This window comes from Talaromyces proteolyticus (assembly GCF_021365285.1).
Source record: "Talaromyces proteolyticus strain PMI_201 chromosome Unknown BGW36scaffold_16, whole genome shotgun sequence".
NCBI classification, from domain to species: domain Eukaryota; kingdom Fungi; phylum Ascomycota; class Eurotiomycetes; order Eurotiales; family Trichocomaceae; genus Talaromyces; species Talaromyces proteolyticus.
This window is the reverse complement of record NW_025764292.1, coordinates 534,723-549,865: the sequence shown is the minus strand read 5'-3', so window position 1 is coordinate 549,865 and position 15,143 is coordinate 534,723. Positions and strand designations below refer to the sequence as shown.

At 46.9% G+C, this 15,143-nt stretch overlaps 6 protein-coding genes across 6 annotated transcripts; 4 read left to right on the top strand and 2 right to left on the bottom strand.

Annotated features, from left to right (window-relative positions):
* Positions 1-349: 349 nt before the first annotated feature.
* Positions 350-1,776, top strand: BGW36DRAFT_433897 (putative oxidoreductase; the record flags this gene model as incomplete). Its single annotated transcript, XM_046221339.1, has 6 exons — positions 350-401; positions 458-559; positions 627-795; positions 858-981; positions 1,048-1,475; positions 1,533-1,776. The coding sequence occupies 6 exons, from the start codon at positions 350-352 to the stop codon at positions 1,774-1,776; spliced, it is 1,119 nt and encodes a 372-aa protein (XP_046065558.1).
* A 532-nt stretch (positions 1,777-2,308) lies between these two features.
* On the top strand, positions 2,309-3,840 carry BGW36DRAFT_433896 (uncharacterized protein; the record flags this gene model as incomplete). Its single annotated transcript, XM_046221338.1, has 4 exons — positions 2,309-2,465; positions 2,534-2,836; positions 2,888-3,458; positions 3,522-3,840. 4 exons carry the CDS (start codon positions 2,309-2,311, stop codon positions 3,838-3,840), a joined length of 1,350 nt encoding a protein of 449 aa, XP_046065557.1.
* Positions 3,841-4,074: 234 nt separating this feature from the next.
* Positions 4,075-4,491, bottom strand: BGW36DRAFT_365661 (uncharacterized protein; the record flags this gene model as incomplete). Its single annotated transcript, XM_046214675.1, has 1 exon — positions 4,075-4,491. The coding sequence occupies one exon, from the start codon at positions 4,489-4,491 to the stop codon at positions 4,075-4,077; it is 417 nt and encodes a 138-aa protein (XP_046065556.1).
* Positions 4,492-5,533: 1,042 nt separating this feature from the next.
* Positions 5,534-6,890, bottom strand: BGW36DRAFT_391813 (UbiA prenyltransferase family-domain-containing protein). The gene has a single exon (XM_046217626.1). The coding sequence runs from the start codon at positions 6,707-6,709 to the stop codon at positions 5,732-5,734; it is 978 nt and encodes a 325-aa protein (XP_046065555.1). The 5' UTR covers positions 6,710-6,890; the 3' UTR covers positions 5,534-5,731.
* Positions 6,891-7,700: 810 nt separating this feature from the next.
* On the top strand, positions 7,701-8,027 carry BGW36DRAFT_256468 (uncharacterized protein; the record flags this gene model as incomplete). Its single annotated transcript, XM_046210026.1, has 1 exon — positions 7,701-8,027. A coding segment is annotated over one exon (327 nt), but the record flags the coding sequence as incomplete, so codon positions are not given.
* A 4,149-nt stretch (positions 8,028-12,176) lies between these two features.
* Positions 12,177-14,554, top strand: BGW36DRAFT_77744 (amino acid permease). Its single transcript, XM_046222581.1, has 6 exons — positions 12,177-12,569; positions 12,638-12,708; positions 12,756-12,883; positions 12,940-13,121; positions 13,171-14,027; positions 14,087-14,554. Exons 1-6 carry the CDS (start codon positions 12,407-12,409, stop codon positions 14,324-14,326), a joined length of 1,641 nt encoding a protein of 546 aa, XP_046065553.1. The 5' UTR covers positions 12,177-12,406; the 3' UTR covers positions 14,327-14,554.
* Positions 14,555-15,143: the final 589 nt, after the last annotated feature.

The window sequence follows — 15,143 nt, the reverse complement described above, 5'->3', positions numbered from 1 at the left end:
AGGGGGGAAAGAAAAGAGGGGATATGAAGCATTAATGAGTAGTAACTTAGTTACACGTGGGTCTCAACCTCCTCCATTTCGGCTTTAAATAAAGGGATAAATTGGGGCCGAGTATCACTAATATTGATAAGGTGGAGAAGATATCGCCGTCAGTGGCTGCTTCAGGTATCATTTTCGGCAACAATTGCGTGCGCTGGTTGATTACCAAAACGTTATCATGACGGTGGGGTAAATAAAGGAACATACAAATGCACCTTGCAACCACCTTTCTGTCAATGTCGTTCGAAATATTGAGTGAAACCTGTTTATCATAGCTATTAATTGATAGCATCGCACACTTGATTTCAAAATGCCCAGTAGAGTCGATAGATACGACCATGTTCCGGTAACTAAAGAGAACCGTGAGTCTGGATTTTATGATGTGTCAGAATCCTTTTCGGAGTTAACAAATATTTAGTGGACTGGGCCGAACTCGTCACATTGGATCTGAGCCTGTACGATCAGCCGGGTGGAAGAGAAGTGCTGGTTAAGCAATTGGATCACGCAGTGCAACATGTTGGTCAGTTGATTTTCAATCTAGTTAGTTGAATGAACCCCCGACTGATGACTATTCGTCAATCTTCCAGGCTTCTTTTACGTAAAGAATTTCAACATCAGCCAAGAGGAAATCGATTTTCAATTTGCTCTTGGTCGGGAATTTTACAGCCTTCCACTGGAAGAGAAGCTTAATTTTCATAACGCCGACGACTTGGCTAGAGGAGAGTACAACGGCTACAGGCCAGCTGGACACCGAATGTACGGAGAAACACTTAGACTTAGTGGTTCTGCGAGGAATACTAACGGATTTATCATCACAGTCTTGCAAACGGCATCAAAGATAACGTCCAGGTGTACAATATTCCGAAGTTCGATGGTTATCACCCAAGACAACAGCCTTCTGCGCTTTTAGAGCATATTTCTCAAATCGAAGCTTTTAGCAGGGTAATCGACTGTTCCTTTCTTTTTGCCGCCAAAATTCAACCTCGAACTAATTACGTAATGTCTTAGAAATGCCATACGGAAATTGTCGAGAAGCTTTTACGGTTATTCGCCATCCTTTTAGAGCTTCCTGACGAGAACCAGCTGGTTCGTGACCATCAGTACGATGTCAAGGGCGAAGACCATTTGAGATATATGCACTACGCAGCTCGTAATGCTAAAGAAAACGAGCAAGTGGGTAACTTGTATACCCCAGGCCATACGGACCTAGGTACAGTGACACTACTATTCCGACAGCCGGTAGCTGCTCTTCAAATACTGAATTCCGAGGGCGAGTGGAAATGGGTCCGACCTCAAGATGGAACCATTACCATCAATACTTGTGATGCATTGACTGCATTGACAGGTGGGTTCATCAAGTCAAGCATCCACCGAGTGCACGCTCCGCCACAGGATCAAGCACATATCGATCGACTAGGTGTGCTCTATTTCGCCCGGTAAAGCTTACCTACATTGATGAAACAAGATGGAATTAGTATTCTAACCGTCACTAGACCAAACAACCATGTCATTCTTGATCCGATCCAGAATAGCCCCGTGTTGAATCGCCTTGGACGGACAACCAACGCTTTCACGGAAATAGGGCAGCATCTTACAACCGAACAATGGGTTCAAGTCCGTCAGACGCAGCAGCAGAGACGTAACCGGGACGGAAAGATCACTACGGATGGCAAAGTCAGCTATACGCCGAAGGACCTTGAGATTATCCCTGGGCTCCATGCGAAGGTTTATTCGTAGATGCAATTTCCACAGGTCATTCACATGTCGACAAGCTTTTCGACTCATCAACTAATATAGGATGTTGTATAAATTCATTACAATATCAATCGACAGCAATGCCAAGCCAATACGTAATTTTTGTATGATTCTTGGATTCATCTATTGATGTTAATAAACATCTGCTGTCTTCAGAGTTATTCGGGTACACGTAGACACTGCTGGACAATTTCGCATTCAGGTTGACTACTTGGAAAAATGCATATGCAAGTACTACGTGCTAATCGCTTAATAAAAATTTGACGCTTAAAGGTATACGGAAAGCGCTTGCTAGGATAGCCCCGCAAAAGTTCCCACATCGTGAAGATCTGCAGGGCCGTCTCGGTGGATAAACCATGCGGGGAAATGGTGCATCATCAACTCCGCTTCATGTTGCTACTGACGCTGTCTATTATATTTGTCGTGTATAGTGTATAAAAGTCAAAAGCGGACCCGGACCTGATAGCTGGTGAATAGGGTGAATGGGAAATACTACTTGGCAAAAACTTCGGCAATGGCAACTGCAACACATCTCTCGCTCTCTGCGGTCAATAATCGTGGCCATATTCATGCTGGCAGGATATCGCAAAGAACAGCCGATAGGGTTAGTGAATTGTTGATGCATAATCATGAAAAGTTCCATATACTTTTTCACGGACGTGGACTACATAGTATGTCTAATCTTTTTTATAAAAAACTAATGGTTGATATAGCATGGTGAAATGTTAACAATTGGCAGACCACATACTTCACCATCTTCTCGCGATATATGCACTCGGCGCCTCGCCTGGAGAGGTGCAACGAGCTTATGATACTAATGTGCAGTATCAACTCAATATGAATGAGCCGTCACCGGACATTGCAGATAGGATGCATGACGCGAAGGTGTTTCAGCAATATGTTGGGAATCAGAAACATTATAATAACTTTCTCCGATTTTTCACCCTTGAAATTGCCGAAAGGGGTGTTGAAGGAACGCTGACGGAGTATTTATTCAAAGGAGATGAGAGAGCAAATGATATCCTAGCAAGATTATATGATGGTAATCTATCGTATGCAGCGAGAGAATATGAAGTTACTAAAATTTGCGTAGGTCTGCTACATCCGGTGATTCACCTTGGCTATGGAATTGAGTTTCAACAACCACTTATCGTCGCTGAAGCATTGGCCCAGGCCGCAATCACAGAAAGATGGCTTGAAGATACATGCGATCTCGTAACAGAGAGGATTCAACAACAGAGCTCATCTCAGACACCTAGTGCGAACCCCTCACTTCTATCTCTATACGAGCGTCTCCGGGATAATCCAGTAATATCAAACAGCGTTCGCCCTAACGACCCACCGAATAAATTGCGAGATGGCCTAATTGCGCGCGCAAAAGAAGAGATAGTCCCGTATCTCGCGGAATATACCGTACAGCCACATCAACTAGAGCGAAAGGTTGCAGAGTTGGCGAATTCAAGCCTGTACATTGCTGCATCAGCACAACGGCCAGGAAAAGTCGAAATGTTTGATTTCTTCCTCATGCACTCTGTCAACGCATCTATCTGGTTCACAGTTTTCATAAAGCAAGACTGGATTCCCGATCAAGTCAAATGTAGACTTGTTGAGATCAAAGGCTGGTCTGATCTCATTACATACGCAGCCTGCAGGACTCCAGCTTTGTATCCTGACAGAGCATTCAAATAAAAACCCAAAATACCCGGTGACTGGAACAACATATTCAGTCGAGCCACGAGCTACGATGATGACGGCCACACGGCTAAATTTATCCGTGCTATTCGTAACGTTGAGCAAGTCTCTCGTAATTTTTGCGGGGAGGAGGAATTTCCGCTCAATCCCGAGCAATGTCTAACTATTGCTCATATGGTCATGGACTCGGTGGAGAGAATGAATAGTCCTGATTATCGGCTTCCGGAGCAGGTGACATTCGCGCAGGGTATTAATGAGCAGGTATTACGCATTATATTTCGCTGGGTGCGATGGAATGGTCTTGATGAGGCCTGGGAACACGTTCCTAGCATTGATAGTAGCTCCAGATTGTAATATTCGTTAGTCAATATATGATTCACACATAGTAGAACAAGATACGGTCATGTCTTATTTCGGGAACTTCATGGTATCGCTATACAACAGATTGATAACTATAACAAATGAAACCCTTTGTCTAGCCCTAATGGAAAAAAAACTTTATTTAATCGAAATCTTAGGAGTAATTCTATCCTTCTATCCGTAAAGGGCTGAGCTTATGGGGAGTCGTGGATGTATGCACCTGCGGTGTCATTCGTAGACACAATTCTGTTCTGGTATATCATTTTTCAACCAGCAATTCGACCCCGTGCTTTCCCAGTTATATACCACAGCGTTACACGGTATCGGTGATGGAGTGGGTGGAAGACCGGCGTTGTAGACAACACACTCATCCATACGCCCGTCAAAAGTTTGTGTTGCTAGGACCAGTAAGTCTGGCACATTTTTCATATCCCACAAAACACCGGGACCTCCATTTGGGTAATCAGTAAAACATTCAGTCCAGAAAATTATGCTAGGAGTCTTTATTCTTGAGACATAATTTCCTAGATGGCCCCTATCGGTTGGTGAACATGGGATGGCAGGTGTAGCAGTTGTGCTAGCGGTAACGGTAGATTGCGTGGAGGTCGACATACTGGTCGATACTGAGAGCGTTGGGAGGGTCATAATAGTGCTAAAGGCACTGGTGGAACTAGATTTAGAATAGCCAGCCTATTTCAGTGATTCGGGTTCAATAACGTTCAAGAAAACAAGCATGTCCTCACCATACCTGTTGTTTGATGACTTTTCGAAAGACCGACACCTAGCCCTGTGCCAATAGAAACCTCGAAGATGACGAGGACTACTAGTCCTGATAATATAAAGAAGATTGGTTTTCGGAAACCGAGAATTGAAGGATACTGGTTACTCTGAACAGTTTTTACAATAGCGGGCTCATCTGCTAGTGTAGATGTTGATGAAAATGCCACCAAGTTGTGTCCATAAGCCGTGGTAGTCGACTCCCGAACCGTATATTTATTTCTGAAAGCGCTTTCTTTGTAGTTGGAAATAGCAACTTCGGGCCCAAAACTCTCTTGTTAATTGCTCGAATCCGTTGCCATGATGATACTCCAATTGAGTATAAAGGCGTAATGACCTTCATGGAGGTATAGGACTTAGGTTTGGCATCTCGGACAGGAATCTTGGTCCAGGAGACCCCTTATTGCGATTAGAGGTACCTGTGTGACATTTGTGTACCAAAGGCTGGTATTTATCGTATACTAATCGCTCAATACGACAAACATGACCAATTAGAAATAAGCACGTGAGGTTTGTACGTTGTGGCTGGATTTATCACACCATGCCCCTTTTTATTCTGGCCGAGAGTGCAAGCGCAGCTCATTAGGCTTTTAAAACGTCCAGCCTGATCAAGAATCCTATTGTCCGAGAGGAATTCTGTAAAGCACATTCAGCCTTATAGGGTTTGGAAATAATTTAATTGGATCGTTTAGTCATGTTAATTTTCATAGACGTATCCGAATACTATCTATATGATAGGCTGACTACATTCTACTTCATAAAAAACCGAATTGCGATATAGCACTAACTTAATTCTTGAAAGGCTAGGAGGTCGGTGGTCTGCTAATTATAAGGAACACACTATTGTATTGAGGTTCGAAAGGCCTGTGAATCCTTAATTATACTGAAGCTAAACAGATGTAATCTTTGCCTGCATTCCATAATTGTTGTAAAAATATAAATAGTAATGGGTCGTATGCCCGCATTTCAGCGGTCAATGGTTGATGATCATTGGATATTCCACATAATTATTTGAATTCGTAATTCAAATCAGTTTGTAACCCATTCCGTCATCGGTTGCCCATCATCGATTGCTTGTTGAAAAGTTTTCTTTAGGTTTGGTTAAAGCTCAAGAAGAAAACGACCCTGCACGAAGGAGATACTCTGCAAAAATGCCCAAGGAAATAGCTGCGAGAGACCAAAGCGCCCCACGCTGCGACCACCGAATACAGTCTGCCGGTATCCTCAAGTCAACCAGTACCAGCATCGCAGAGAGGACAAAGAATAAAGCACCACAGCAAAGGTAATAGACAGACGAAAATCCACTCTGCCAGCCAAGCACCATCAATTGAGATTCGAGTAAGAACGTGAGGCCGAATAGACATGGTTTTGCTCTATGCCCCAGCAATATCGGCAGTGTTTTGCGTCCAGCTCTTGCATCTTCACGAACATCATGAAATGAGTGAATTGTTTGAAGCAACATGATGAGAGATATGGAGGACCCTCCAAGATGTATTGCGGAATAACAGAGTGATGACCATGGAAAAATGCAAAAGCCAGCAGTCGCCATACCCTGCCAAACGGCGAACACGTATCCAAAGCCTGAATCTCTCCATGGAGTGTCTGTGTCACCCTTCAGAAAGGGGTAATCCGTCATCGTGAGAGTAGTCGTGATGGCCCATATGTATGGTTTCACGGGAAGATACGCAAGCAGCGACAAGCCTAGAACAAGCATCGCACCGCTGAAGGCGAGGACTTGAAGTCTACTAATCGCGCCACGAGCAATAGGATGAAACCTGGTTCGAGGATCCTCTTCATCAAACTTGGCATTGACCACGTTACTAAATAATGTGAGAGCGCCTGTGATGATGAAGGCAGAGGTGTTGAGATAGAAGGCACGCTTCAGGACTTCGGTGATGGGCAGAGTAGGCGATGTCACACTGGCGCCATATGCCAGACCGATCATGAGGCATAAAATAACCATTGGAATCCGCAATGGCGGATGGAGACGCACCACTTCGAGATATGGCACACAGGATGAGGGAATGTAGGCAAAGATGCCACCCATTGGCGGGTTGTATGTGTCGCTGGACGCTTGCTTTGACATTTCGTGTCTGTTTGAACTGAAGAATTCGTATTTTGGAGTACGTAAAAGGGGACGTAAGAGAAGTCGTAAGAGAGGACACTTGAGGAAGCGAGAGGGAGTGAGAGATAACCAATAGCGTTGTGTGTTGAGATGTATATCTCCAAGGAAACACCCCAACTGACCACCTTCCTCCCAGAACACCCAGGCTGCCGCCCAGTGATTTATGGCTACGTCAGAATTGCCCTCATTCAGGCGGTCACAAACAGAGTCATTCATCGATTCTGGCGCGCCCTCTCGCCAAGAACCTCCAAGGCGAAACAGGCTAGATAATATTTTGTTCATCGTTTATTTTCACTTCCTAAGGAGTGAAGGCATCTCGACACAACCTCCAGATGAAAAATGCGTGCGTTGAATTGTTTGAGATCTTAGAAGCCCATGATGGGGTAGTATTGTTTCGTATGAAATATTCCTAGTGCTTGTTAAATTGAGCAGCACCAGAGCAGCACCAGGTGGGATTCTAGAAGTCATCTAACAGTGTTTTCACAAAATGCAAATTCATAAACACATGCTGGATCATTCTATCCATGCATTCCGTCTATCAAGTTGTCAGGACAATCAGTCTATGTGCTCGAGAGTTGACAAAATACCGGGCCACAAAGACATCATATTTCATTGTTTCCACAGATGTGACTATTGGCAAGTAAACAGTGATTGGCCAACGCGATAAGTCTTCCTCTTCCTTAGCTTCACGATGCTGCGGGCTGATCTGGAAAACCGTCGTCCGTGCATACTTCCAACTTCCGGCGACTGGCGGGGTTGTTATAAGACATTGTACGGTGTTGCTGATTAAGAATGATTATTACGCTGCAAACCCGCCATTATTAAGACTCTGATACCAATTCACAGACAGTGGCAAAGTCGACATCCTGTTGTCGATCCAAGGCTTGAACACCTCCAAGCAGGTCTATTCCAGCCTCGTTGTTGCTGTTCGCCTGCGCCTGTCACCATGAATAGCCAACCCACCTTCGACCTCCTCCCGGCTAATCGCCAGGATATTCCACGACTCTCTTATATTCACGTCGTGGCTTGTCTACCGGACAACGCCTTCGGTCTGTATTTTGCCGACTCCAAAGAATTCGAAAAGCGTGTGACGGATATGCTAGAAGGCCAAGTTGGTCACACAACCTGGAAGCACATTAAGGCGGTTGATAAAGTGACTGGTCAAATTGCAGCGTGGGCATCATGGAATACCCCAACAGATGATGAGATCCACGAGCGTGACGAGAAAGTCACTGCCAAGGCTGCTGAAACGGGCCTTCAGAAAGGAGACTTTGACTTTCCTCCGGGATTACCAGTCTACGTGCAAGAAGACACTGATAAATGGCTGAACCACTGGACACGAGGTCGGCGCCACATCATCTGTAAAGCACTATTCACTGAACCGTCTTTCCAGCGAAGGGGTATGGGAAATGCATTGGTCCAGTATGGAAACAGGCTGGCAGATGACGTGGGCTTGCCTATATTTCTCCAAGGCTCACCATACGGCTTCTCAATATACAAAAAGCATGGCTTTGAGACAGTACAATATCTGGATGTTGATTTGCGACGGTGGGCACCGAGAGCCGACAGCAATGATAAAGGATATGGAAATTATCGGTTTCGTTATATGCTTAGGTTGCCGGAAACATTGCCAAAACAATCCTAATTTGGCTCGTCTAGTTATTTCTGGGAGATGGTAGCAGTACATGGACTTATCAGGGTTTTTTGCCGCTTGCAAGCTGAAGAAGTGCAATGCTATCGATTTTAACATCCGTCTAAGTTCTCAAAGACTTTCCAGTAAACCCCCCTGTCCACGAATTCAATTAACTCTTCGGGTCGATATTATAAAGTAAATTATAACTTCACGGCAGGCTCATAAACACTTCCCTCGCATTCGTGTAGTCAGGCGTCCCCAGACCAGTAACAGGGTCCGATTCCTCGGCCGCATAAAACCGGTGCTTCATTACAACCTAAACTGTACCCATCTGTGATAGCATTAAACATTTCTAGGTGATTGTACAGCATGGGGTTCAAAAAGCTAGCTGGATGTTGCCCAGAAGCATCCGCTCGCCAATCAGACGATTAATAATAGATGCAAAGATTCCCACTTTCCAGCTTTCTAGTAGATAGGTCCCTTTTCTTCACCAAATATGTCGTTCTTCTGGTGGTTGAATAGGACTCATACTGGTGGTTGGCGGAACAAAACCAACAAAATTGCTGATGTTCTTGGGCAAGTAGTACTTGCCACAAAGCAACTGGGGTTTTCAGCTCAAAGTGCCGTGTCTGAAGCAGTTCCTCGGTTTCTGAAACCGTAGAATTTAAATAGACATGTCCAGAGTCTAGATTCTCCAGCGTCATCACGACCTGCCCATGAATATTCGCATCATAGGGGACCATTGACGGTGTGAAACAAAGGAGCTGTGTTGTTGAGCTCGTCTTGAATATTTCACAGCGATGTGTTGGTGAAGATCTGATCGCCTAGATCGAGTCAAGTCTAACCATGCGACGATTGTTCGACGAGCCTGGAATGTCATTGGTTGTGCAGGTCTGGGTTGCTTGGATGAATATGGGAGACTTCAGCGCTGAGCCAATGTATGTTTAGAGCCAGTCGATCGCTCGTTTGCACCACATGGAAGCCACGCCTATTCAGCCCACTGAAACATAAGCGGTGTAACATTTAATGGCGTTATGCAGTTCGCGACATGTTTTAGAGATTGTGGTCTGACTCATGTTAGAACACCGTTGTTGTCCCCGGTTACACAGAGTGGCGGCAGCGTATACTAGCAAGAGGTTCCTATAACAACGCGACGATGGCAACAAGACAACATTAGAGATGGTCAAAATCATCCATTAGGCACATGTCTAACTAGAGCTATCCATGAGCAAAAACCTAGATTGAAACATCTGTTCGCACTTACCATCTCGGTCCAAACGCATTTTTGTTGGCATCACAGATGCCACTAGACTGATATATGAACCCGTCTCCTCACAATCCTTCGTGATCTGGATATCGAAACTCATTTGATCATGAGCAAATGGGAACTAGTATCGATGAAATGCAAAACCCAGGTCTCTGAAGCTGAGATCTGCAATCTGACACACACACAACTACCCAACCAAAGAGGCATGTCAGCGCCAATTGTATCAAGATCGTTCCCATGCGACGGAATGATCATTGTCCGCAGCATGAGATCCGAATGGGCTTCTGAAATGGTTTAATATCACGTGCTGCTGACGTGAGCCTAAAAGAAGGCCAGAAGCTGATGCTGCTTATTGCGTGAGTGCGCAACTCGACAAACATGCTTTTTGCGCCGAGCCGAGGCGGTTATTTTGCCACCAGGGCTCGGCATTATTATTCTATACTCGACCGGCCATGTTGGACCAGATTGTGGACCAGGGCGCGGGCAGGATGCTGAACTCGCGGGGAATCTCCATCTAGGGCTTTCCCCAGAGGAATGGCTGTCGAAGGGGTCGAGATCTATATAATCGATCTGTCTGTACTTATTCCTCGCTACATCGTGTCATGCAGTGCATGATGAAGTATCACTAAACGATACTAGCCGGAATGGCAAGACAGGAATGAATCGTTCGACTACGGACCGACTAAGCGTGCAGACAACATGATGCTCTGCTGGCTTTGTACCGAGTGATCTGGCAAAACGGGAAGGTGGTGGTCGGCCGCAGTTGCCTCCGCCTGGGCTGGGCCATTCCTATGCGGGCATGTCATGCGTGCCTCATAAGCTGCCATATTATTATCATATTATTATCATGTTATTATTATCGTATTTACATAAAGCCCGTGTATCATCAATGGGCGGCTTGGCGACAGTGAGGGTTGATTGGCTGGTGCTGGGAGTGGCAAGCTTCGCGAATTTTCCGCCAGTGGAGCCGCGCTAGCCAGTCAGACGAATCGACGGCGGGCTATTAGCACTATTCGTTATCGCAGGATTTGACTTAATATTAATGTTATTCTCCTATCTGTCGTCTTCCTGCTTCGTTGCTCCTCTGGCACTTCGTTTGTTATCAATAATAGCCGGACAGTGAATTCTCACACACTGCTTGCCCAGCCATGTCTTTTGGGCAGTGACCAAGAGCCTGATGCATACGCAACAAACGCAGGCCGCACGCCTCCAAAGTCTAATCTCTTATGAGGCATTTATATGATTTCAGTACCTTAAACATACTTCGTCGTGGCGCGCAAACTTTGCAAAATCTGGGGTAGACCGAAGCAGCAGTGGTGCTTCTAGAAAGTTGGCTGTTCCACGGACGCCTGATGCCTGTTCCGCCCTTCGGGATTTGACTGCAAGCCTATACCTAGCGCAAACTCTGCAGGGCGATCCTAACCTTCGGTAATAATAGTTGCTATTTGCATGAAATCCATGTACTATTGACATGCATTGACAGTGGTTGTTCGCGTGGCAGCAAGAAATATAAATAGAGCAAGTCAAGAATCAAATGTTGGGTGTAACTTCGTCGCAGCCAGCATGTCCACGTCCGCACAGAAGCAGATTAATAGAGGGGCGTGCGTATACGATGCTAGATCGATCCTTATCATTGGCCGAGAGCGGGTAGCCCGATTGGCTGTCGCTATCTAGTGGTGCCGGAAAGGGACTAGACGGTAGGAGCTCCGGCGGTACCTGCTAGATACAGTTAGTGCATAACGCAGCCATTGGCCAATAGATACGGCCTAACCGCGCTAAGCATCTGGGCCGTGCCAATCCGTTTTAGCGTGGTGGGCCGCGCCTTCCTCTTATCGCGCTTTCTCCAGACGGAAGTTGCGATAATCCAATCCAGGACAAGAATCACCTCGTCCTTCATCAATAATGCTGGATTATTACGACCCTCAACCGCGGCCATCGCTTGGAAAGCTGGGCGGTAGTACTACCTCTGCCAGCCTCAGCTCGCCGCGCTTGGCAGATACGCCAAGGCGCACTCACCAACGCGTGTGTGCGTATGATATTATCGCCCAATACACCACGAGACCTGAAAATGGCGCTGTAGAACAGCCTTCTCGACGCCTGCATTCGATCCCTTGATGAGAGGCTTCGCAATCCGCTGCTAACCGCAACTCTGTCCTGCCAACGGCTTCCCAGCCTGCATCGTCTAGCACAAGCCCCTAGGCAAATCAAGCCTGCTCTCAAAATTGGCAATGAGCAGCGTCCATCCATGGATTGGCTCCTCGACGCCAGAGATAAGCAGCCTTGCGCTAGCCGATTCATCTAACTCTGCCCGCTCGACTGCAGCATTGCTTCAGAGTTACCGGCTACCCAAGTCGAGCGCGCCGCGGTGATTGGCCTGCGCTCGCAACGCCACGAGGTCGAAGCACCTGTCCGGGCCATCATGTGAAGCGATCCAAACTCTTTCCATCCTGGCTATTGCATCCCTCCCGCCCCAGACTCAGACCTTACCTCTTCCAGCCCAATGTCTGAGCAGAACACTGATAAACATTCGCCCCGACAATACTGTCGCTATGCATGGCGATAGATTAGCATGCTGTATTATACTTTTAGGAGGAACTTCTGGAATGTCACGCTGGTGGCAAGGTGTCACGCCATGGCTGGATAGCTGCAGCGGGCTTAAATTAAATAAATAGGGCGGCCCTCAGCCCTCCTTGCTGATCTCGTTCCCTCCTCTATCCCTCCCTGCATCTCTTTTTGTTTCTTATTATATTCTCTCGCCATGGAGGAGAAGACGGACGTCAAAGAGCCCGCCGATGTCGAGGCCAAGGCCCACACCAGCAGCGACACTGCCCCAGAGTACGACCAAGATGAAGGCGTCATCTACAAGTCGCAGCCTTTGGCTCGCAACTTGCAGGGCCGTCATATGCAAATGATTGCCATTGGTATGTGGATGGATGAGCTACAATGATATACTATCGCAGAGACAACATCTAACTGGACTGATTGGCAGGTGGTGCTATTGGTGCCGGTCTTTTCGTCGGAACAGGTAGTTCTTTGGCCACCGGAGGTCCTGCCAGTCTTGTATGTGTGCTACCAAATCGCTCAATGCTTTTCTAATAAGGGAACAGGTTATCTGTTACTTGATTGTCGGTGTTATGTTGCTGTGTACTGTGCAGGCTCTGGCCGAAATGGCTGTGTTGTATCCCGTGAACGGTGCATTCTTTACTTACGTTGTCCGTTTTGTGGATCCTTCTTGGTATGCTCAGCTTTTCAGCTCCCAAGTTCTATTCACCATCAAACTAACATTAGTAGGGGCTTCGCGGTTGGCTGGGACTATGCTATCACCTGGCTGACGGTGCTTCCGTTCGAACTCACTGCCGCTGCTCTCACCATTAGATTTTGGCGTGATGATATCAACGTGGGTGTCTGGATTACTGTTTTCTTGGTCGTCTTGTCCGCTATCCAGGTCTTTGGTGTCCGTGGATATGGTGAAGGTATGACCATATGCTTGGGAAATTTTGAAAATGATTCTGACGAGATTAGTCGAGTTTATTCTTAGCGCCATCAAGATCGCCGCGTGCATTGGCTTTATCATCCTTGGTATCATCATCGATTGCGGCGGCACTGGACCCCAGGGATACATTGGCGCCAAGTACTGGTACAATCCTGGTGCCTTTGCAAACGGCTTCCAGGGTTTTTGCTCCGTGTTTGTCGTTGCTGCGTTCGCTTTTGCTGGTACTGAGCTGGTTGGTCTCGCCGCTGCGGAATCGGCAACTCCACACAAGACGATCCCCTCCGCCTCACGTCAGGTGTTTTGGCGCATTGCCATCTTCTATGTGCTGAACTTGCTTATGGTCGGCTTGCTTGTACCCTACACTGATGATCGTCTTCTAAAAGCTGCATCTTCAAACACCAAGGACTCACCTTTCGTGATTGCCATTCTTGATGCCGGCATTCCTGCCTTGCCATCGATTTTCAACGTCGTCATCACCCTGTCCGTCATTAGTGTCGCTAACTCGTGCACTTTCGGTTCAACCAGAACCATCCAAGCCCTTGCCGAGCGTGGCATGGCCCCCAGATTCTTTTCAAAGGTTGACAACAAGGGCCGTCCCCTGGCTGCAGTCATTCTCCAAATTCTGTTCGGTCTGCTCGCTTTCATTGGTGAGAGTGCCCAGGAAGGCACCGTTTTCACCTGGCTGCTCAGTTTGAGTGGTCTCAGTTATTTCTTTGTCTGGGGTTCTATTTGCCTGTCCCATATTCGCTTCCGCATGGCCTGGAAGGCTGCAGGGCATACCGTACACGAGATGCCGTATTCTACCCCATTTGGCATTATCGGTAGTTACATCGGTCTCGGCATGAACATCCTTTGTTTGATTGCCTCATTTTACGTAGCTGTCTGGGTACGATACTCCTATCCCCCTGTCTTTATTATACGTTAATCAAATACTAACTGTCATAGCCCCCCGGCTCGTCCCCCGACGTCCAATATTTCTTCCAGCAATACCTTGCCGCCCCCCTCATCCTCGCGCTTTACATTTTCTGGAAACTATGGAGCCGGAAATGGCGCATGTGGATTCCTGTCTCCGAGATGGATATCCGCTCTGGTCTGCGCGTGGAGCTGCTTGACGGCAACAAGGAGCCCGATTCACCGTGGACATGGAAGAATTGGCCCCTGAAGGTGGTTCGCTTGGTTATTTAGACCTACTCTCAACTCTCTACACACATTGTATACATGCGAATATCGTATCGTATTTTTATCATGGGTTTTCCATGTGCATGGTAACCAGGATAAGGTTGCCGATAGGTTGACTGGATCACAGATGAGGTTGTATTGTTGATAGTGAATCCTCAAGTTATTCGAGTCTGTAATATAGTTCTAGACCTGTCTCTACGTAATGTAGCAATAAGAACATCTCTTCAAACTTCATCCTGTCTTCTCTCTGTACTGGCTAGACGTAATCGGCGGCGCTATCTGCACCACCTTCCCACAGTCCACCAAACACAACGGATCCAACGCTTTCTCTCAATGCCTTAAACCACACGAACACCATGCTCGCCTGCCGCCATGGCTTCCATGTCCATCTCGCTCAACCATCCGACGCACAAGCACTTTTGCCCGTGATCGCTGCTCTTTGAAAACAAGTAGTGTTACGTCTTGTTGATACGTGAAAACCCCCCATCGCCGACAGCCCCAATACAAACTACTAAAATCCACCCACTTCGACATCCTTTCCATGGCTTCCACAATGTCAGCGAGACGACATCACCAGGGTCCCTGCCGACCCTCCACCAGAAGGGTACACCCGCCTCGAACGCTGATCTAGCACAGATGCTGTTGTTCCAGAGCTCACTCAATGCCCCCACCTCCAGCTCCTCTCCGAGAAGGACAGCCAGAGCCCGACTGGGAGAATCCTGAATCTGTGGGGTGGCACCAACTACCCAAGCTAGTAATCACTGCCACCAGAACCTGTTAAATTCTACTTCCAAACATTTCAGCGAGGGGAGTAGATGCAGTC

Excerpts from the sequence above, each read along its gene's own strand:
- BGW36DRAFT_391813 (XM_046217626.1), bottom strand. The coding sequence starts at position 6,709 with ATGTCAAAGCAAGCGTCCAGCGACACATACAACCCGCCAATGGGTGGC.
- BGW36DRAFT_77744 (XM_046222581.1), top strand. The coding sequence starts at position 12,407 with ATGGAGGAGAAGACGGACGTCAAAGAGCCCGCCGATGTCGAGGCCAAG. Across the intron at positions 13,122-13,170 it reads TGTCCGTGGATATGGTGAAG|TCGAGTTTATTCTTAGCGCC; the intron begins GTATGACCATAT and ends TGACGAGATTAG. Across the intron at positions 14,028-14,086 it reads CATTTTACGTAGCTGTCTGG|CCCCCCGGCTCGTCCCCCGA; the intron begins GTACGATACTCC and ends TAACTGTCATAG.